Here is a 23,332-nt window from a genome sequence, read left to right as displayed (position 1 = left end):
CCCGCGGTTCGTTACCGAGGGCGGGAGGGGCGAAGGGGGGACGCGACTGAGGGGGCGCGACGGGCGCCTTCCCGAGGCCCCGGCCGAACCCACCACCCAGGGGAGCCCGCGCGACGGGGCGTCGGTGCCGGGCGGGCGCGGTGAGGCCCAGCGGGAGCCCGCCCTGCCCGCGCCTCCGGCACGCGGGCGCCCGGGCGCCATGGCCTCTCCCGGAGCCCACGAGGCGCGGGCGCCCGGGCCCGGCAGGTCCGCGGGCGCGGGCTCTGGAGCGTGTCGGAGGCGCGGCCGCCCGGTCGACCCCGCAGACCCGGCGCCCGCGGCCTTACCTGGGCTCGCGGCGCCTCCTCAGGGGCGAGGCCGCGACGTGCGGGGCCGCCCTTGGGCCTCGTCAGGCCGCGCGGCCGACCGCGCTCCCCAGGCCCGGGCCCGGGGCCGAAGGGCGCCCGGCTCCCGCACCTCCTGCGGGGGAGCAGCGGGGAGAGGAGGGAGGGAGGGGCGGGGCGGGGCCAGGGAGGGCGGGAGCGGTTGGGCCGCGTGGGGCGGGTCTTGGCGGGGCGGGGCCAGGGGAGGAGCCGGGCTCGGGGGCGGGGCCAGGGCAGGGCCGGCGGCGGGGCGGGGCGGGCGCGGGGAGGGAGGCGAGGAGGCGCGGGCCGGGCGCAGAGCCGCGGGTCTCCGTGCGGCGCGCAGCCTCGGCGGCTCGGGGAAAGCGGCGGGCGCGCCGCGCTGGCCTGGGCGGCCTGGGTCCGGCGGGCGGCGGGGGCCGTGCGCGCCGGGAGCGGGCCGCGGGGCGCGCCGGGAGCCATGAGCGCCGAGCCCATCTGCAGCGCGCTGCCCGCCGTGCCCTCCCACAAGCTCGCCGACCTGCGCTTCCTCAGCCGCGGCGCGTCGGGCACCGTGTCGGCCGCGCGCCACGCAGACTGGCGCGTGCTGGTGGCCGTGAAGCACCTGCACATCCACACGCCGCTGCACGACAGGTAGGCGCCTGTCCCCGCGCTGCCCACGGCGGCGCCCGCCCGGCGCTCAGCGCGGAGCGCCGTGGGTGTCGCGGGCCTGGGGCCCGCCGAGCTCTGTCGTGGCCGAGGCTGGGCGGCCGCCTGGGCTGCTGCTCAGAGCAGAGCCGCCGGAGGCCCCTGCGTGCCCCCTGCGTGCCCCCTGCGTGCCCCTGCCAGCGGCGCCCGACCCGCGCTGCCCGGGCCGGAAGCTCGGAACGCCCGGCTCGGGCGGCTGGGCTCGGGCGCCGCGCGCACCGGCGGGGAGGTGAGGCTGGTTTCGGTTTCCAGCCGGGTCGCCCCGGGTCCCCCGCCCGCCCCGCCCCCTGGCGCGCCCCTGGCGGGCGGCCGGTGCGGGGCCCTTTCCCCCGCCGCAGCCCCGCGCGTCCCTGGCTGCCCGGTGTCGGGCCTGCCTGGCCCGGATCTCTGGGGAGACCGGCGACACCCCGAAGGCGGTTCCCACCCCGCGCACGCTACTCCCGGCCTCGTCAGCGCGGGTGCGGCCTGTTTACCCCGCGCCCTGGGCTCTGCGGGCAGGAGGGAGAGGCGGCCGGCGCCCGGGGCCCAGGAGGAACCCTGGGCAGAGTGGGACTCCCGCCGCGGGTTTTCGTTCGAGTTTTGTGCCACGAGGCGGCCAAGGCAAGAAGGGGGTTCCCTTTCCCTCCTCACGAACGGCCTTCACGACCTGAAATTCTCCTCTGAGTGGGCAGGAAGGTAACTGTCAGGAAGCCGAGACCAGGGCTCCGGGGGCAGCGGCACGTCCTGTGCTTCTCTCCCCTCGGCTCCTAGGATGTGACCAGCGGCACAGTGGTCCCAGGGGCTGGGCTGGGCTGATGTGACCAGCGGCACAGTGGTCACAGGGGCTGGGCTGGGCTGATGTGACCAGCGGCACAGTGGTCACAGGGGCTGGGCTGGGCTGATGTGACCAGCGGCACAGTGCTCGCAGGGGCTGGGCTGTGTAGTTGGTCACAGGCTAGTTCCCCACATAAAGTGGGAATGATAAATGCACAGACCTTGGGCTCCTGTGGAAAATGTTTGCCTTAGGGGATGGTTCCTGTTCTTATTTTAAGGACTAGCCCTCCTCCATGGCCTGGTATCTGCCCCCAGAGGACCTTCCCGGCAACCTCCCAATTCTTCATGAGTAGATGGGGCTGACTGGCTGTTCAAACACCCTATAGAAGCCATGGTGGTTTTTTGGCTGGTAATTTGAGTGATATGTCTACAGAAGCTGTATTTTACATTTTTAGTTTCAAAAATATAAAACTCTATTTTTAAACATTTTGGCTTTTTCTGTTTTCCCACTCACTCAATCTTCCCCAAACCTGACTTGGAGAACCTTCCTTCTCTGATCATGCACTGGAAGGGAAAACACAGGCTTTGAGTCCCGCAACTGCAGTTCAGACCTGACTCCACCCGGCCACTTGGGGTGACCAGGAGAAAGTGATGAGTTGACTCGAGCCTTGGTGCCCTAATGAATGAAGTAGGGATTATGAACCCAACTTTAGGGGCCGACTGTAGGGTGACAGTGCATATAAAGCAGCTGACACACAACAGATCAAAATAGAAGACAGCCCCGCACCCGTCCGGGAGGGGGAAGAGAGTAGCACATGCCACCGAGACCTCCCCAGCGCGCTGCTTGTCTGTGGTTCTTTCTGAGTCTCCAGGAATCTCAGGTCCATCCTCTGTCTCCCTGCCAGCATGCTGCCCAGTAACTGTCTTGTTGCCCTACGTCTCTTGATGGGAATACAGAACTGTCAACGCAGGGAATATAGGTTTATTAAAACAGGTCTCACAAAACTGACATGATTGGTGGCCTCCCAGTTGGGTAGTAAGTGGCTGAAGAACAGAGTGTGCCCTCTTCTAAATCTTCAATTTTAAACGTATCAATATATATGTGATCCTTTATTCAGAACATAAATGACTGAGGCTTTTTTCTTTCTGTTTATTTCTAAAGCAGCCCTCACTGTCTGGTCTGGGATGTCTGTTGCTTTTATTGCAACAGCCATTCATCCAGAGCTTGGGTGGTTTAAGACCCAAATAATCACCATCACCAACAGGCTTCTCCTGGAGACGGCTCTAGTTCTGTCATTGCTGCTGCGACACCCATTCACCCAGGGTGAAAACTGGTCACATCTGCAATTCCCTTTTTCTTTTGTCCCTGTAGTCAGTCATCAGCACAGCTGGGTGAGCCTTCTAGAAGGCTGGTATTTTTCTTTCCATTTCCACTGCGACCTCTAGTTTCAGGCTTTCGCTGCTTCACACCTTGACTAGTAGTATAGCCAACACCTGACTTTACACTCTCCCTTCCTGCTGATCCTACATCCTGCTGCCGAGTGAATCGTAGAAGTTTGTTCTGCTCATGTCATTCCTCTGCTTCAAAACCTGCAGTCACAACTCAAGAGACGAGCAAATGGAGTGTAAATGCCCTCGACTGGCTTTACGGCTCGGAGACATGGCCCTGCCTGCCCTGGTCACCTTCACTCCTTTCACAACTCTCACAGCCTGACTCACATTAGACAGCTGGCCATTCTCCATACATAGCCCTCATGTGAGCTTCCTTGAATACATTTGATGTGTATCCATTAAACACCTACTATGTGCCAGGCACTGTTCCAGGTCCTGGGGATACACAGATGAAAAAGGCAAGGTCCCTCTCACTTCAGGGGCCACGTCCGTCTTGGATGCCCTTTCTCCAAATGTTGAAGTTCTATCCATCCTTAAAGGGCAGAGGGTTGAAACCCATCTCTCTGAAGACTGTGATGACTCCCTGAACCCAAAGTTGACTCTTTTCTCAGTTCCCACAGTCCTCTATTTATTCATTTACTTTTTTTTTTTTTTTTGGTGGCACTAATCATATTCTGCCTTACATTTTAGTTATCTTTTTTATTTGCTTTCTATATTTTTAATATAATTGTAAACACTCATGTGCCGCTTAAGAACTGTGTCATTAGATTATTCTATTGTGCAAACATCTTAAAGGCACGTACACAGACCTGGGTGGTGTAGCCTACTGCACACCTGGGCGGCATGGCAGAGCCTCCTGCTCCTGGGCTACAAGCTGTACAGCATGTTGTTGTATAAAACACAAGGTTAAGCCACAGGAATTTTTCAGCTCCATTATAATCTACAGGACCACTGTCCTGTACAGTCCATGGACTGCATATCTGACTGATATTTAAAGTGTTCTACATGATGACTTGATATACATGCATTGTGGAAAGGTTACCAAGTCAAGGTAATTAACACATCCAGAGAAGACATACAAATGGCCAACAGGTATTTGAAAAGGTGGTTCAACATCACCACCAGGAGAATGCAAATCAAAGCCACAATGAGTGTTTATTTTTCCTAAAAGATTTCTGGGCAACTCGAGAGTACAGCCTGTGTTTTTCCCATCTTTATAGTCTCCATAATGCTGAGCAGAGTTCACTCTTAGTAGAAGGTCCATATTTAGTGTATGAATAAGCAACTGGACCTGGACCCAGAGCTGCCCCCGGCATCTGTCAGAAGCACTCGCCTGTTCTCGGTGCTCTTTTCCTGGGTTCCAGAGTATAACTTCTAAGTATTATTGACTCTCATGCAACTGTCACCTAGTCATTTAAATCTACACCATTTAGATGTTTTAATATTCAGGGTATTTGGGAAATTTTTACATGGTATATACAACCATAAAATTTAATCATCTAATCAAATATCATTTTAATACAACATAAACATAACAGTTTAATTCACATCAGCCGTTCTAATGTAGACTACAAACTCACCCATTGTGTTCTTTCCCTTTCCTAGAAAAGTACCATAATGATAACCTAGGCGTAGCACTTTTTTCTGTCAGTGGCTTATAGAAGTTTTTTGATTTGTAAACAAACCTGTAGACTGTATAGGGTAGGTGTTTCCCTACTTTAAAAACAATCAAACAAAAGGACAAAGAAGTTGCATAATTTACAAGAAGTCAGAAGCTAATTACTGAGAAAGTCCAGGCTAACTTAATATCATGGGCATGATAATTCTGTATTTTTCATTACTTTAAAATAATTATGTGTTTTTTTTTCTAGTGAAAGAAATGATGTCTTAAGAGAAGCTGAGATTTTACACAAAGCTAGATTTAGTTACATTCTTCCAATTTTGGGAATTTGCAATGAGCCTGAGTTTTTGGGAATCGTCACTGAATACATGCCAAATGGATCCTTAAATGAGCTCCTGCATCAGGTAAGCACTGTGGTTTCCAGGGGCTGGAACTCCCTTCCGCTGCGGTGCTGTGGCCTCACCTGTGATCAGGTTATTGGGGGAGCACACGGGAGTCGAGTGAGAATGAGGAGAAGCAGTGGCGGTGCTGACGCTTTGCCACCCGTGGCTTCTGAGAGAGCATGGAGCCAGGCCTCGCATTCTAAGGGACCTGCTTTGCTCAGGCTCCTGTTCCCGAGTTCTGCCCTAAAGCCCAATACCCACGTGTATAAAACACAGGTAGGCAGGAGAGAAAGTACTAAATGTTGATAATACCAGTTCATGAAGTTCTAAATTATTGGCCAAATAAATCCATCTCTGAGTACCAGATGCATTAGCTTTTCCATAATCGGCAGTGGCACGAGCCGTGTCTTTTTTTCCTGCAAGGTACCAGTTACTCTGGCCTTGGTTGTGAATCCCATCAGTAAACAAACTGGGGGATCCTCATTCTCAAAATAGGTGTACTCTTCTGTTGTTTGCTTGAGTGGACAGTATCTCCAACCTGCAGTTTTGTTCAATAAATCTTTAAACTACTCAGTCCATTTAGCAAGGGTGGTTTGGTTAAAACTTGGTGTAAAATCCAATTACTGGATGCTCCTGAATCCCGATCCATCAGTGTTCTGTAGGTGAAAAGGGAGAGTGGGGGACCCTGGCAACCGCAGGTGAGTGACACCTCTTTGATTCAGGACACAGCACATTCTTTGTACGACGTGAGCATAAAACAGGATGGGGTCAGTGTGTGAGGTTTGTGCAGTCACCACAGCAGTCAAGATGCAAATATTAATCCAGCACAACTTTTTTTCTTTCTGAAAAATAAGTAGGAATTCCAGTGCTTTGTTCCCATACCTAGGACCCCAGTAGACATTCTGGCACTCGGATGTGGAGCCCTTTAGGATTCTAGAGCCTCCTGCAGGGGAACTGCTGACTCCTGGAAGGAATCATGACCAGAAGCCCTCATGTAACACTACAGTGCAGAGAGGACTTCTCCCCCCTTTAAACTACGTAATTTTAAGAAAAGTCACCTTTCTACAGATTAAAAGATTCGGTCGCTCACGTGGACGGGGCTCTGTATGTACCAGAGGAACTAATGTTCAACATGAGTATTTGTGTTTCTTTGGCTTCCTGTATTACATTAATTAGGGTGGGATTTATCTTGAAGCACTCCTCCACCCTCACAAAAGATGGTTGAAATAAAATACAATGTAAACACGAAGTATTCTGACCCACTTCCCTGCCAGGTTGGTCACTGAATTATAAGCTGACCCATTTGCAGCAAAAGTTTTAGGACAGTTTGGAGCTTTCAGTAAAAGCAAACTGCTTCCTGTCACTTAGGAAAATGTACCCAGGAGCATGGTACCTGCCTATTCACTGGGGGATCATGCTAAAATACTTAATTCTTCTGAGCATACTCATTCTCCTAAGATGCATTAATTTTTATGTTCAGAAAACATTTATTTTATGAAAGTTCAGATGGATATCGCTTGTACATACCAAGAAATATAAAACATTGTTTTAAATGTCTGTATTTTAGATGTTTTATAAATAAAATGGCCTTTGTCTCCTTCATAAAAACAAAGCTTAAGGCTAATTTTTCAAGTTGTAATGCAAATAAGTTAATTATATGATTAAAAGTATGAGATATTAATGCTTAGTCAAAAAATATGGTCATATTTTAATAGATGCAATGATTATAATAATAAATTATGGCTTTATAGTAATAGAGAAATTAAAACACTAATTTGAATGAATGGCTTGGTATGCACTAGAAACATTGTGTTTGTGTGTGTGTGTGTTCTCTTGTGCAGACGCAGAAGCTACCTGATATAAGCCATAGAGCGGGGAGATGGGTGTGGGTGTAGGTATATGTGTGTGGGTATTATACAGATTTCAAAGTAATTGGAACTGCATCAACTGAAGAAAGAAGACCCAGTATCCTGTAGTTACAGTACCAACATAAACTAAAAGGGAATAAATATCAATACCATAAAGTTATTTTCTCTAAAAAGTGAGGAAAATAAAGATACAAGGATATCAATGTCAGATTGATACTATGTAATAAAAATGAGCATATGTTTCTACTTTATACTACATTTTCTCATGGAATGTTTAATTTTCTAAGAGTAAATATAAGGAAATTTGGCACTGACTTTGGTTTTGTTTCTTTGTTGCATATGTGAAGAAAACGGAATATCCTGATGTTGCCTGGCCGCTGAGATTCCGCATCCTCCACGAAATTGCACTGGGCGTGAATTACCTGCACAATATGAACCCTCCTCTACTGCATCATGACCTGAAGACTCAGAATATCTTATTAGATAATGAGTTTCATGTTAAGGTAATTACTTTTTTAAAAAGTTTATGTGTATCCATGCGATGAATAGCTTTGAAAAGGGTTATTTTTCCACCTACGAACTCAACCTCTCTGCCTTTTCCATGGCCCCTAATTCTTATCTGCAGTGTCCCTTCTTCCTGCTGCAATGGCTTAGTCATTCCTGGGACCCAACTACAGTACAAAATATAAAGTCATTATGTTCCTTTTTTTTTTTAATCCTTACCTGAGGATATTTTTTCCATTGCTTTTCAGAGAGAGTGGAAGGGGGAGAGAGAGACATCGATTGTTGCCTCCCACACACGCCCCAACCAGGGCCAGAGATTGAGCCTGCAACTGAGGTGCGTGCCCTTGGCCGGAATCGAACCTGGGACACTTCAGTCCGAGGACCTACGCTCTAGCCACTGAGCCAAACCGGCCAGGGCAAAGTCATTACGTTCTTAACTGAAATTGTGGAGCACACCTTTCTTTACTTATTTTGAAATTTGTATAGATTCACAGGAAGTTGCAGAGATGATACAAAGAGGTCCCATGTGCCCTTCACCCAATTTCTGACAATGGTCACATGACACATAATGACAGTATAATTTCAAGGCCAGGAATTTGACACTGATGCACATATGCAGTCCTGTGTCACTCTGTCACCTGTGCACACTGCCCCACACCACAGAGAGCTCTCACGCAGCTCTTTCCAGCCACACCCCCTTCCTGCCCTGCACCCTCCCTGGCCCCTGGAAACCACCCATCTGTTTTCCATATTTGTAATTTCTTCATTTGGAGGATGCTTTATAAACAGACTCATACTGTGTGTGACATGTTGAGGGTGGCTTTGTCTACTTAGCATAATGCCTTTGAGAACCAACACGCTGCTACTTGGAGTAGCCCACTTGTTTAACCACCCGCCTGTTGAGAGACTGGTTATTTCCAGGCTTTGGCAGCCGCTATAAAGCTCCCATGAACAGTCCTGTGCAACTTTCTGATTGAACATCAGTCTTCATTCCTCTGGGATAAATGCCCAACTGCTTGGTCCCATGGTAAGAGTATGTTTAGTTTATTAACTATTTTGTCCAACTATCTTCTGGAGTGGCTGTGCCGTTTCACATTCCACTAGCAATGTGGGATGAGACCCAGCTTTTCCACACCCTTGCCCGCATTTGGTGTTACCGCCACAGCTTCTATTTGGGCTGTTCTAATAAACGTATAGTGATATCTCGTCATGTCTTAATTTGCATCTCCCTAATGGCTAATGATGGACCCCTTCTCATGTGCTATGTGTCATCTATCTGTTCTTTTCAATGAAAGGTCTCTTTATGTCTGAAGCCATTTTCTAACTGGGTCTGGGGTTCTGTACCGTCAGTTTCGGGGGTTTCTGTACCATCAGTTTTGGGGGTTCTGTATGATGTCTCGAGGGGAGCCCTTCATCAGATCTGTGGTCTGCAGTTATTTCCTCCTTTAAACAGGGCCCTTCACAAAGCAAAGCTTTTCCTTTTGACCAAGTCCAGCTGGCCATTTGTTCTGCCAGGACCATGCTTCTGCTGTCATGTCTACGCCCTGGGTAATGAAGATTTTCTTCTGTGTTGTCCCTCAGAGTTGTATAAGTTTATGCTTTTGAGTTCATGTTATTACTCTGAGCTAATGATGGCAGAGGAAGAGATGCAGTGACTTCAGTTACCCTTCACCTAACCGACGGCAGCAATAAAAGGTAGTTGCTGAGTAGTTAATACTAAATGTAACTCATTTTATTTTTATAAATTACTTTGCTGCATTTCTTACAATAATACACGTAGTTGAAATTATTGTAAATATAAAAAATGTTCAGAGAAAAAAGTAATAGGGAAGTTGGAACAACAGAGAAATAAGTACAAGAAATGTGAAAAAAATTAAGTGAAAAAATTAACCTTCCCCTTCCTCGAATAAGATGGGGGAGGAGGGGAGGGAAGCAGTTGCTGCCCCCGTCTTGCTAGAAAGAGACTAGGCTATGGCATCAGTTGTGGAACCTCAGCTAGTCCCTGCATCTTCCTTGCAACCACCCTTGGCCTCCAAGGCAGACCCTGTGACAGGGGAGCCTCAGCATCCACCCTGGAATGACTGTGACTTTCTCCTGTGATCAGCCAGAGTTCCTTCCCTACAGCTTCTGCCCAGGTCTACTCTGTGTATTAAGTGGAGTCGGTCCAGTTCTGCCTCCACAGAATAGCCCATCCAATGCTTGAGGATGGCCATAGCCCTGCCCCTCACACTCTGTTATGGCTTCTCCCTGCCAAACATCCCTGAGTCCCCAACCAGTTTCCTTATGACCTGGTTTTAATCCCAGGTGCTATCTAGGTGAATCTGTGTCCAATCTCTTAAATTTTGACCCTTAGAACTGAACAAAATACTCTGTCATTGTGGTCTGACCACTGTAGAGTTGACCTGAAGTGTCATGTACCCTAGTCCTAAATACTTCACTGAAAAGTTTCTTAGTCATTCAGCAGCTTTTGGGGAGCAGCCATATCCCAACACTCAGATTGGGCTCAGTGTCAACAGAAAGCCCTTCGAGTTTCTTTCTTGGTACTGTTGCTTGGCCATGTCTCCGTATCACGTGCTTTACAGAACCCTTTCTAGACATCAGTTTTATCTTGTTAGACCTAAGCGATCAATTCACCCTTTAAGGCCTTCCTGAATGTTATTTCTGTGTTCCAAGGATTGTAGTTTCTTTCCCAGCTTTGTGTCATCCTAAAGTTTAGCTAGTGTTCTGTCTCTTCGGGTTGTGATTAAGGTAGTGGCGCAAAGCTCCGCTCAGAGCTTCACTCTAGGGTGCTGAGAACCTTCCGTGGGTCCCTATCAGCCCACTCCCTCCCTCCCTTTTTGGGGTGGGGCCATATCTATCTCAAACTCATCTACACAGCAAACAAACGATTTCTTCTGTTAAAACTAGTAGAAGTATAGAGCTGAATAACTGAAGCAGCAGTGTCCTGGGCGGAGCGCATCCCACTGTGCGTGCTGACTCTGAATTCCTGCAGTGGGTCTCAGGAACTGACCTTCAGTGCCTTCCAAGGTTTCCCATCCTCTTCTGTCCACTACATATTGTTTCTGCTCTTATATTTTGTCTTCCATCTTAAAAAATAAAGTACCTTTTAAATATTTAGTGATAAGATACACTAAACACATGCAGAATATATACTAGTGACATAGAACTGTGAAGGACACATCAGAAGCAGGAATGTCTGGCCCCAGTAATTCTTTAGGTGCTCGTTGTCACAGATAAATACGCTTTATATGAAACGATTCTACTGCCAACAGACGGGGCTTTTTTAGAGTAGGCATAAGTCGTATAACAACGAACTATACACTGGGGGATTCTGCTTTTCGGAATCCAAGGATGCTGCTGTAGAGCACTGTAAATGGGAACATGTAAACCCGAGGGGTACCTGCACCTGCGATGTTCCCATGGGAAGCGTAGGTTAGCAGCTCTGGGAGGTGCAGGTGGATTGGAAAAGCACAGGCCAGGAAGCTGCTTGTCATGAAAAGTGTTCAGTGGATATGCTCATCTAGATTATAAGGAAAATACTCCTCTTTCTTTTTCTAAGTCTCCCTTTAGAAATCTGTAATATTGAGCCAAACTTCAGGTCAGTGTGTATTGCTTCTAAAGTCACTGGGCTCAGAATATGGAATCCAAGAAACTGGTGGAATATGTAGAAATAATAATATACACAATATTTATACTGAATACACATAAACGAAGATGATCGATTCTTGGATTTGTTTAAAGAGAAAGTCCTGAGATTCAGTCACTCACTCTTTCTCCTCACAGATCGCAGATTTCGGTCTATCGAAGTGGCGCATGATGTCCCTGTCACAGTCGCGAAACAGCAAAGCTGCGCCAGAAGGAGGCACCATCATCTACATGCCCCCTGAAAACTACGAGCCTGGGCAGAAATCCAGGGCCAGTGTCAAGCATGACATATACAGGTGCAGTGCACTACTCTGCTCAGAGTTAACGTGCCTGAAAACAACACTAGAAAATCAGAATTTTGAGGCTACATTTCCAAGTGTGATTTTCAGTCGTCTTTTCCTGAGTGTGGGGGAAATAAGTTAGAGCCCACAGTGAGAGCATTTCAAGTTAAAGGTGCTTCAAGCCACTTTCACGCCCTTGAAACCATTTTAAAGCACATCTGCTGTCCTGTCAATTTACACTGTAACACTCAGGTTTTATGACATGACTTTGATGTGGGGTAAGGGAGAGAGGGGGAGAGCGTGGTTCACATCTGTCACAACTGAAGAAGACCGTCAATAAATAGGGCTCTGCATGACAACTTTTTTATTGCTCTATTTTGAGTGAATAATAAAATCATATAATTAGAGGGTACAGCTTACCTAGGTGTTCAAGAATGATTATTAAATGACCCATAAGTTATTTTTGTATAACTTCAAATTTTTATAACAGTAATTTCCTAATTTTCAGTTTAAGATTAATTCCCTTTCAAAACAAACTGAATATTCCTCATCTTGGTTGTATATGCTGATTCTTCATACAGCAGCTCACTACCTTGTCACCTGAAAAAACAGTACCTCCACAGTCAGCTTTTAGACCTTGTATTATAGTTTACTATGATAAGCTAGTGTGTATATTTTATCTCCAACAGCTATGCAGTTATCACATGGGAAGTCTTATCCAGAAAACAGCCTTTTGAGGGTAAGTGTGTTCCGGCCTCCTGTTGGGATGATGTCCTGTTGGTGGGCCACATGCAGAACTCTCTAAGGCTCCTCTTGGGCTGAATCTGCCTACCGTTCATTTTGTGGAAAACACACTATAAAACATAACAGCTCACCGCGAATCCCCTGTACACTGAGACGCATACTAGATTCAGGATCAGGAAAACTAGACCCTAATTCTTGCTCTGACAGTGATTAGCTCTGTCATCAAGCTACCAAGTTTCTGGAGTCTTCCTTTTGTTCTCTGTAAAATGAGAATCTTGAATTCCTATTTCTAAGATTCATTCCAGCTATAAAACTCTTCTTACCAAAATTTAATTAGTGCTCCTGGCATAAAGACCATCAAACACTAAAGAATAATTCTTAAATTTTCTGAAAATATATTTACTTTGAGGATTGTATAAGTCAGCTTGCTGTGCAACAGACAACTTCAGAATCTCAGCAAGACAAGACAATGGTGTAAACTCCCCATGGAGAGCCAGACAGGCCTGTGGTGGCTGGGCTATATATATTCCTCTAACAGAAAGGGGGCAGTGAATTAGTCCTAAGATTAAGAGTCCCTCATTTCCACCTGGTTGGTTTTAGAATGCATTTAGCATATTGGATCATAAAAAATTTCTAATAAATGACATGCATTTGTTTCGACAGAAGTAACCAATCCTTTGCAGATTATGTACAGTGTGTCCCAAGGACACCGGCCGGACACTGGTGAAGAAAGCCTACCACCTGATACACCTCACCGAGCACGGATGGTCTCACTCATAGAAAGTGGATGGGCCCAGAACCCCGATGAGAGGCCGTCCTTCCTCAGTGAGTGCACACCTTAGTCTGACCTGAATTACAGAGCAGTGACGTGCTGTGAATAAATGTTCCCTGACAAGAGAGAGGGCAGGCTCACAGCTGTGTTTATTACCCTCGCTGTTGTGATGCACAGGGTCACACTTCTAGAGCAGAAATGAGAGTCCCAATGGAAAAGGACTCTGACGGGGTAATGATTCTGTTCTCGTACACCACAAACATTTCCTGAGCACCTACCTTGTGCCGCGTACTGAGATGAGCACTGGGAACAGAGCCGTGACCAAGACTAAGTTGCTAGATTCCTGGAGCTCACCATCCTAGTTGAGAAAGCAGAAAAAATAAATAAATAACCAAGTTAAAATTGTTAAAGTCCTAAAGGAAATAAGCAAGGTAACAGTAGTTAAAGGAGGGGAAGGAGCCCTAGGAACAAATGTTCAACATGAAATTGAAAGCTTGGAAAGGAGGCAGCCTTCTAAAGTTAAAGGGAGTGTTTCTGGCAGAGAACACAGCAGGGCAAGGCCCTCAAGCTGAGAGGAAAGTCTATTTGAGAGGAACAAAAAGAAGGCCTGTGTGGCTGGAATACAGTGAGCAAGGAAGGGAGCAACGTGGCATGAACATGGAGAGGGAAGGAGAGGCTGCCCTCTCATAAAAAGCTGGGCATTTGTTGCCAGTAAGTGGGGAGCCATGGAGGTGTGTTGCAGGGAGGCGCTGATCTAATGCGGGTCTAGCAGTCACTCCTGTGGCTGTGCGGAGTGGAGGCAGAGGCCAGCCAGGAGACTCCCCTAGTCAGCGTGCTAATCCAGAGACAGAAGGTTAGAGAGAATGAAGGTTTACCAGAGGCAGTGGATCATCACCTAAATGCAGGCGCAGGAGGAAGTGTTCGTGGCCTCAGGTTAGGTAGCGTTCGAGGATGTGACATCCAGTGTAGGACCCATTAAAGAGTTGATAATAGCACTTCACAGAAATGGGGAAATTTCGCATTTCAAAGATTAAAAAAAAGACAAGCCACAGACTGGGAATATTCATTCCAACTAAACAGTGAAATACAGTTCTCATATACTCTTGTTTGAAACTTGTTATAATTCCTCATACGCTATCAGCAGATGTGACCCACACAGACAAAAGCCCCCAGTAATTTTCAGAGTCCTGAGCCCTAAAGGCTTGAGAGCTGCTGTCTGAGATGATAATCCTGGCATCTTCATGTCTCCAAAGTGAAACTCTCCTTGAAACTTTCCCTCTGGTGGTTTCTAAGACTCAGGGAATACTATCCTCTCTTCCTCAGTCTTTTCTCTTCCCCCACTGATTGTCTAACGTCCGAATGCTCAGAGCTCGAACACGGTCCTGGGCACCTTGCTCTCTCCCCTCCCAGGCGTGGCTTTGTGTGCCACTTGTGTTAGTGACGCTCGGTTTACGTGTGGGGCCCGGCCTCCCCGTGAGCAGCAAGCTCGTTTTTGTTGTGGTAACAGCAGTCACCATGGTTGCTTCCACCTGCTGGCTGCCATGAGCAGTGCTGCTGCCAGTTCCCAGGCTGTCTCTGTGTGAATGTTTTCACGTCCCTCAGGTGCCTACCTGTGAGTGGAATTGCTCAGCTTGTGGTAAATTTATCTTTCATTTTTAAAAACTGCCAGACTGTGTTCCAACGTGGCTGCATCCTGCTGTTCCCATTCACAACGCGGGAGGTTTTCCATGTCTCTGCATCACCGTTGACACCTGCTAGTGTGTCTTTTAAATCACAGCTATTTTAGTGGGTACAGGTGATTTCTCACTGCAGTTTTAATTTGCATTTCCCAGTGACTGATGACATTAAACACACTTTCACAATAAGCTTTTTATCCATTTGCATCTCCCCTTTGGTGAAATTTAATTTTCTGCCCATTTTTAAATTGGGTTGTCTTATTAAGTTGCCCAGAGTTCTTTATTCTAATGTATGTCCTTTAGCAGACACATGATATGCAAAAACGTTCTCAGTATGTGGCCAGTCTTTTCATTTTTCTTAATAGTGTCTTTTGAAATGTAAAGGTTTTCAATATTTTGAAACTCAATTATTAATTTTTTATGGATTCTGTTTTTCATGTCATAGCTAAGAATTCTTTGCCTAACCCAAGGTCAGGAAGATTTTCCGTATTTACATTTAGGAGGTGCGTGCAGGTTAATTCTGCATGTGGTGTGAGGGTAAGAGTCTAAATGTATCTGTTTCCAGGTGGCTATCCAGCTGTCCCAGCACCATTTGTTGAAATGACTATCCTTTCCCCACTGAACTGCCTTTCAATTCTGTCAAAAAGCAGCTGACCATACTGTGAGGGTTTAACTTCAGACTCTCAGTTCCGTTTCTGTTCCATTGATCTATGTCTTTTTTTTCCCCATCTCCCGACTCCCATCCTTTTGCAACCACCAGCTTGTTCTCTGAATCTATGGGTCTGTTTCCGTTTTTAGATTCCACATATAAATGAAATCATATGGTATTTGTCTTTCTCTGTCTTACCTATTCCCACTTAGCATAATACCCTCTAGGTCCATCCATGTTGTCTCAAATGGCAAGATTTCATTCTTTTATGTGGCCAAGTAGTATGTATTCCATTGTGTAAATGTGCCACGGCTTTATCCATTCGTCTGTCAATGGACACCTAGGTTGCTTCCATATCTTGGCTAGTGGAAAAAATGCTGCAGTGAACTTAGAGGTACACGTATCTTTTCAAATGTGTTTTTGTTTTCTTTGGATAAATACCCATAAGTGGGATTGCTGGGTCATATGGAAGTTCTATTTTTAATTTTTTGAGGAACCTCCATACTGCTTTCCACAGTGGCTGCACCATCTAAATTCCCACCAACAAGGGTTCCCTTTTCTCCACATCCTCGCCAACAGTTGCTATTTGTTGATTTATTGATTATAGCCATTCTGACCGGTGTGACTGATATCTCATGGTTTTAATTTGTATCTCTCTGATGATTAGTGATGCTGAGGATCTTTTCATGTATCAGTCATCTGTATGTCCTCTTTGGGGAAGTGTCTGTTCAGATTCTCTGCCCATTTTTCAATTGGATTGTTTGATTTTGGTGTTAAGTTGTATGTGTTCCTTATATATTTTGGATATTAACCCCTTATCCAATAAGGGGATATATCATTTGCAAATATCTTCTCTCATTCAGTAGGTTGTCTTTTCATTTTGTTGATAGTTTCCTTTGCTGTGCAGAAATTTTTTAGTTTGATGTAGTCCCACTTATTTATTTTCACTTCAGGAGACATATTAAGAAGATATTGCTAGGACTGATGTCCAAGAGTTTACTGCCTGTTTTCTTCTAGGAGTTTTATGGTTTCAGGTCTTACATTTAAGTCTTTAATCCATTTTGAGAGTATTTTGTTTATAGTGTATGTATGATATCTTTATGCCTGTAACAAAGGCTGTTAAGACAGTTGGTTGTCATTAGTGGGGGAAATTGACTTAGGGCCTTATTAGTTAAATATTAGCATTTATATTATTCAACTTAATGATTAGATACAATCTGAACTTTAATTTTTTTTCTTACTTAGAATGTTTAATAGAACTTGAACCAGTTCTGAGAACATATGAAGAGATAAGTTTTCTTGAAGCTGTTTTGCAACTAAAGAAAACAAAGGTAAATAAGTTGGTAAATGAAATGCTGGAAATCAGACTTTAAACAGTTACATATTAGTCACACAGACTTTCAGTTTGGTTTATAGTTCTTACCTGTACACTTTTCACAGGCTACAGGTACAGGCTCCAGTATTGGGGTGGAGAGTCTATCAGAGACTGTAAATGTTGTCCTTTTGTCACAAAAGAGCTTTTCCATGCCATTCCAATGGCCACCTCCAGATTTCAGACATTTCCAGAACTCCCATATATTACACTTAAATGTAAAATGTGTCATGAGTACCAGTGTGTACAATGAGTTCCCTAGATCACCTAGAGTTTGAAACCTACATTATTCCCACAGCTTTACTACACTCAGGGTAGGAGCTTCTGGGTCCGTGCACCTCTCTCTGTCCAGTGTTCTTGGGCTTTCCTGAGATTTAAGTTAAGTTGTAAGATTTTTATTAAAAATTGAGGCCAAAATGTGTAGTTTTAAATTGCGTTTTTCTTTTTTGTTGTCCTCTCTTGGTGTTGGTTGCATAGACCACAGTATCGATCGATATGGGCCCAGCATAGTTGTCTTACTCATGCACACTGGCTCTTGCAGGTCAGAACTGAAGGACCCTAACACTCAGGTTTTGTTTAACTTAACAAAGTCATTCAAAAAGCAACTGTTGTCCCTAAGGGAACAGAGCAGGTGTAGTTTAGCACTTGCTGGGTTTCCTGATACTTCTGAGATGTGATAATAAAAGTCATTAGCCAAACTCTTAGTGTTTACTTATCACTAAGTGACATTGCTGCTGGCCTCCTGCAGTTTGCCGATCGATGGACATAACCTGTCGTTTAGAAGGGACACGCGTAAAGGAAAAAGCTGCCCTTAACCCAGCTAAAACTTGATGGTGACAATGCTTGTTAGTGCCTGAGTGTTTTAAGGAACTAAAGAGGAATTGTGTTAAGTCTTTGAATAACTTCACTGACTTCCCTGCTTCTGAGTAGGTGCAGTCTTTTCCAGAAAATTCCAATTTCTCAACTTCTCAGTAGATACAAACTTCAGTAACATTTCTTTTTGCTTTATCTTTTCAGTTCCCTTTTCTTTCCTCATCACTTTTTCTTCTAAGCAAAGGTGGATAGAAGGGCCTGTTTTCTTGGTTTTAAACTAGAAGAGCACCGTTCTGGTTCCTTTTTGTCCCCAAACAACTTTCACATTGGGATCTATATTTAAAACTGTTCATTTTTAGAAGTTTTGGCTTTTTAAATAAAGTAATTTAAAGTATATATATTTAAATACTTAAATATCATTTAATAATAGCATTACTTTCATGATTGTTTTTAACTTGCTATATTGTTTTCACTTGGAGTTGTTGTATTTTTTAATTTAAAAAAAATCCTTGTATCAGTTCTGTGAAACTCGTACGGCAAGAATATCATCTCCACTGTACAGGTGTGATAATGGAGGTGTGTGGACATTAGTGACATAACACCCCACAAGGCTAGCTAACGGCGGGGCCAAGAGTAGAATACAAATTTAATAAGATTTTTTCATAAAGAAATTTCTGAAAACAGAGGTCACCACTTAGGGTATGTTGTTTTGTTTATTTTACTCACATAATTTCTTAATCACCCCCAATTAAAGTACGTACATGTCTTCACTTAGTTACAGAGTGCTTCGAGTACCCTTCACTTATGCGGCAAGAAGAAAATGGAGTTACCTCTGAACATCTCTCTAAATCATGCTCCACAAGAGGTAAACAAAATGATGTTAATAAACTCAAAATGTGAGAAGACTATGAAAAATCATTTAATCTAACTCCTTTTATCACCGGGAACCCAGCCAGGGAGGTGCCAGGTGCTGCCAGGTAGCCATGGCAGCCCCAGATGCAAGCACAGCTCTCCCAGTTCTAGTTCACTGTTCATCTCCTCAGAGCAGTCTGGCTTCCTTGTGTGGCACCGACTTCTGCCCCTGCCATTGATCTGTGATGAATGACGTCCAGGGTAGTACCAGGCCAGTCCTTGACTACAGTCCTGCCACTACACTTACGCCTGTCCTTTCCTCTTACAATGATTAATAACAGGGAAATGCCATTTGTGTGACTACCCACAAAGAAAGATTTCTTTAGTAGCAGTCACTCAGGCTTATCTCATATTGGTCACTTCTTTTAAGAATGTGTGTGTTCACTTCACAGATTCGGAAAATAAAAGTGATCCCTAGAGCACAGCACATGGTCTCTGAGTCACCTTCACATACACGATCTCACTGGATCTCTGAGCCCACACATCCACACTTTTAGATAGTACAGATATCAGAAAAGTACTCGAGAGCCAGAGGGTTGAAATGCCTTGCCAAAAGTGAGTCTGTAACTCCATGATGGAGCCAGGAGGGGGCCCAGCTCTCCACCACTTCTGCATGGACCCTTCCATGTGGATGGGACCTGAGGCACTGAGAGTAGGCATTTGCTCTAAATCAGTAGGTAACCAGATTGGCAAATTTCAAATTTCTTATCAACTGTTCAGAGCGTCTAAGATCATATAGCAAATACTGGAAAAATAATGATTTCTAATTTATATTTAATTATTGTGCCCCCCATCTGAGCTGACAAAAAAAATCAAGTTTTTTTGTTTATGTGATGTATTTGTTTCTTTACTTTTGTAAGGCATAATCTGTAGTTTTGACTCTGTTTATAATATGCTAAAAGCAAGCACTATTTAAAAATTAAAGCTGTGTAACTTTAAAATGAGTTTTCATTGACCTACTTGCTTGTCCCGTTTACTTCAGGAATCATGTGGATCCTCTCAGCTTCCTAAAAGTGGTGGTTCTCCCGGAACCTCCAGGTTCCTGTCAGCTCCTCAAGACAACGATTTTTTATCTAGTACGTACGTTTTTTAGTCAGTATGATTTGGAATTTTCCATTTTCTTTCAAGATGATGTTCTTGGCAAACAGTCATGGTTTGTATGGAATGTGTCTTTCATTTGCATTCATAGCTCATGTTTACAAAGGAACAGAGTACAGATGGTCTAGGATGTTCAAGAAATCCACTCCAGTATAAAAGTGGATTTGTATAAAAATGTTAGACATTATAGAAAAGCATAAAACAATCTCTTATGAGAAAGAGGAGCAGTGTGTGTGAGTGTCCACAGTGTGGGACAGAAAGTGATTGATGCAGGAGGGAGGTGGACACAGAGCTGTGGTATTCCTGTAGGAGAAGAGCGTTCTTCACAGGCACTTTCACAACAGCCTGTGAGGGAGACTGCCTCATTTTACAGACCTTTAAGATCAAGATTTCTGGATCACACAGATTGTAGCTGGCAAATCCAAGACTGGAAGCCAAGTCTTTGATAAAATTTTCATGCCGTTTGACTCTACCATGTGGTTATCATGTAGTTATACAGGGTGGACATTCCAGGCAGAGGCTCAGCAGCAAGAAAGCACAGTGAGCAGTCGGGATTCATGGAAGACGGGGTTGGAAGGCGAGGAAAGGCAGTAGGATGGAGCCCAGCACCAGGCTGCGCTGTCGGGGGCCTTCACATGGGTAGGGCGCAAGCACAGCAAATTTTTGAGCAAGAGAGTGACATGATGAAATCCTCTGCTTTAGGAAGGTTCATCCTGGCCAGACTCTGTAGGATATTTTGGGAGGAAAAGGAGATGAGGTGGGGAGACCAGTTAGGAGACTTTGGTCTGTGCTATAGCACAGCTGAGAGACTAGGAGGCCTGATCAGAGGACAGGAAGGGAGGAAGTTGTGCCAGGTGTGTGGACACTGATAGGACTTCTCACTTGCAGGAGGGAACAGAGAGAGAGGTGGGACTGGGAGAACATCAGTGCCATTAACTGAAGTAGGTTTTAGGGTTAAGATGAATAAGTTTTTAATGGTTTTTTTAATTTGAAGTGCTCAGCAATGTATATGAGGGTGAGGTCCAGTTGGCTGCTTAAAATGTGAGACTGAGGTTCCATGAAGTCAGAAAAGGTAATTACATGGACTTGGGAAGAGAGGTGACAGCTGAGGCCCTGAGGCTGAACAGGATTCCCAAAGGGGAGTGTAGAGAAACACGTCACATGCAGAATCAGAGGACACTTCCAACTGCGGACGGTGGGGATAGGGAAGGAGAATGGGATGCTATAAAAAAGTAAAAGTCCATGACTTGTAATTTACAGACGAGCACAGAGTATGGTAGGAACACTGAGTATAGACCCTTTTCTGTTCTAAACCACACTCACTTGCAGAACTAGGTCTATGCGCCAGCTTGAACAGCAGTGCAGAATGGCAGACACTGAGTACTGGCCTCTGTATGATCTGTGTTGACACCTAAGCTAACATAGCAGGAATAGCTGAGGGATATCCTACTCCCAATGAAGATGTTGTTTTTCAGGAAAAAAACAGGACCCCTCTACCCTGCTTCACCTCCCGGCAAATCATAGCTGGGACAACATGTCTGCAGCTCAGACAGCCACCTTCTGTGACCACAAGACCGCCCTGTGTTCTTTAGCAATAAACCCACTCTCAGCTGTGGGAAATTCAGGTAAGTTTCGGCTGTGAGACGCTCACCACTCTGCTCATAGGCCTGCCACACCGTGTTGTCTTCACTTCCTCAATGTGACACATACATTCTTAGCCCCAGCACACAGGAGGGCTGACGTGCAGTCACACTCAGTGGTGGTCCTTCCACGAGCATCCCTGGGGAGGGAGGCTAGGAGGAGGTGTGACCTAATACGTTACTAAAGGCAGAGTAGTTTTTATTCATCTAACAATGTACAGGTATCTTTCATACATTTTTTAAAAACCTGAAAAATGGCTTTGCCCCCAGGATTTATAGCATATAAAAAGGCAGTGCTTTTTCTGGGAGGGGACGGGAAGAGATAACTCAAATATCTGAATATTTTCTGAAAAGCAACAGCATCCCCGGAAATACTGGTTTTCCATGTTAGCACAATCAGTAAAATGAGGTTTGATGCCTCATCATTTCTTTTCCATCTGCTTTTACTCCTCACTATGTATCTGTTCTCACCTTTCAACTGTCCCTTGCTCTGTCCAGAGCGACCGCAGCCTGGAGTGGCCCAGCAGTGGATCCAGAGTAAAAGGGAGGACATTGTGAGCCAGATGACGGAAGCCTGCCTCAACCAGGTGCTGGACGCCCTCCTGTCCCGGGACCTGATCATGAAGGAGGACTATGAACTCGTCAGCACCAAGCCCACCAGGACCGCAAAAGTCAGGCAGTTGCTGGACACCACTGACATCCAAGGGGAGGAGTTTGCCAAAGTGATAGTGCAGAAGCTGAAGGACAACAAGCAGATGGGCCTCCAGCCCTACCCGGAGACGCTGCTCGCTTCTCGGTTTCCGTCCTTAAATTTATTTCAAAATAAAAGCTTGTAGGTGACTCTTTTTCAAGAAGAAAAGTTAGTTTATTAAAAGGCATTTTATATTTCTGTGGTCCTGATCAGACTGTCACTGTGAAGTCCATGTGAGTATTTGTAGCTCTAATGAAGTTTCTCCTTCAGGTAAATTTTATTTTCTGTGACATTACAGTATTTTTAAAAATTAAAATAGTAGAAAGTTTGCATTTGCTACGTAGTTCAATTTTTATCTCTCTCGTTAACTGAAGCTATTTTTTCTTTTTATTTATTTTTTATTGATTTTAGAGAGAGAGACATCAATATGAGAAACACCAATTGGTTGCCGCCCTTAAGCGCCCCACTGGGGATTGAACCCGAAACCTTTATTTGGTGCATGGGACCATACTCCAACCACCTGAGCCAACCACCCGGCCAGGACAACTGAAGCTGTTTTTTAAATGTAATAATTATACGCTTCCTGTACATAGGGATGTCTGTTGGTGTTGGGTGTTTCTCGTGGAAGTGTCTTCACACTCACTGTTTGTGGATTATTTATTATGCATCTGAGATGCAGCCTGCTTCTTGCAGTGTCCTTTATACTCACACTAGAGAGAGCACGGTCTTCAACCCTCCTGTCCAGCCTCACATCCTCTCCCAGGGGTGTGTGTTAAACTCTGTTGTCCAGATTACATTTTTAAATGTTATTAATGGAATTCTTTTTAAAAATTGTCTCACAGGTAAAACAATACAAAGTATATAAAGAAAAATATTAAATCTTTCAACATGTGTTTCTACCTCCATTTCTGACCTCAACCAACCACCTCAGCGTGAACAGTGTGACTGTCCTACCCCGCTTCGGGCTCACCTGGGGGAGGGCGTTCCTTCCGTCATCATTCCAGCCCTGTCCTGCCCGTGCACCGAGTTACGCTGCGGCCCGGTGACACACAGCTCTCATGCATTCTTCTAACTGCTACACATCATCAGGGTGGCTTTTTTATTTAAGATTTAGTGCGAGTTCTTTTTTGGTTAATTAGGTTACGTCACCACGTGGAAATGTACAAGGAAAATGTTTATTAGCAATGTCAGCAAAAAGTGTGACACCAGACAAAGCTGAAAGGATGAACTTCTAAGAAGAACCATAAGCATGGTATGGAAACAAATAAAAAGCAGAGACGACCGGACGGCGTTGAGGCAATTAAATATTTTGTTAAAATTATAAAAATACATATTTTAATCTCCGTTTTGGAGGTTGACATTAACCTGTGGTACCTCATTACTATGCCTCTGAGAAATGTGGAAATTAATATGGGCAATGGAAACTACATGAGTTATCTATTATTATACCTATTATTTTTTGAAGTGTTGGGATAAAGATTTATTTTGAG

At 45.3% G+C, this 23,332-nt stretch overlaps 1 protein-coding gene and 1 long non-coding RNA gene across 2 annotated transcripts; one reads left to right on the top strand and one right to left on the bottom strand.

Annotated features, from left to right (window-relative positions):
- The first annotated feature begins 801 nt into the window (after positions 1 to 801).
- On the top strand, positions 802 to 23,206 carry RIPK2 (receptor interacting serine/threonine kinase 2). The gene is made up of 11 exons (XM_087825234.1): positions 802 to 974; positions 5,045 to 5,198; positions 7,393 to 7,548; positions 11,333 to 11,490; positions 12,165 to 12,214; positions 12,883 to 13,044; positions 16,562 to 16,647; positions 18,277 to 18,366; positions 19,396 to 19,489; positions 20,987 to 21,136; positions 21,650 to 23,206. The coding sequence occupies exons 1-11, from the start codon at positions 802 to 804 to the stop codon at positions 21,985 to 21,987; spliced, it is 1,611 nt and encodes a 536-aa protein (XP_087681360.1). The 3' UTR covers positions 21,988 to 23,206.
- LOC107526474 (uncharacterized) lies at positions 9,260 to 13,875 on the bottom strand. Its single transcript, XR_001602182.2, has 2 exons — positions 13,270 to 13,875; positions 9,260 to 10,635 (listed from the first exon to the last, which is right to left on the bottom strand). It is a non-coding gene; the product is annotated as an uncharacterized LOC107526474 (long non-coding RNA).
- Positions 23,207 to 23,332: the final 126 nt, after the last annotated feature.

This window comes from Miniopterus natalensis, chromosome 16 (assembly GCF_054644295.1).
Source record: "Miniopterus natalensis isolate mMinNat1 chromosome 16, mMinNat1.hap1, whole genome shotgun sequence".
Taxonomy (NCBI): Eukaryota; Metazoa; Chordata; class Mammalia; order Chiroptera; family Miniopteridae; genus Miniopterus; species Miniopterus natalensis.
The sequence above is the reverse complement of the archived record's forward strand: the minus strand, read 5'-3'. Positions and strand labels throughout refer to the sequence as shown.

Bases quoted from the DNA above. Each gene is read 5' to 3' on its own strand.
- RIPK2 (XM_087825234.1), top strand. From the start codon at position 802: ATGAGCGCCGAGCCCATCTGCAGCGCGCTGCCCGCCGTGCCCTCCCAC. The intron at 7,549-11,332 runs GTAATTACTTTT...TTCTCCTCACAG, and splicing joins ATAATGAGTTTCATGTTAAG to ATCGCAGATTTCGGTCTATC. The intron at 13,045-16,561 runs GTGAGTGCACAC...TTTCTTACTTAG, and splicing joins TGAGAGGCCGTCCTTCCTCA to AATGTTTAATAGAACTTGAA.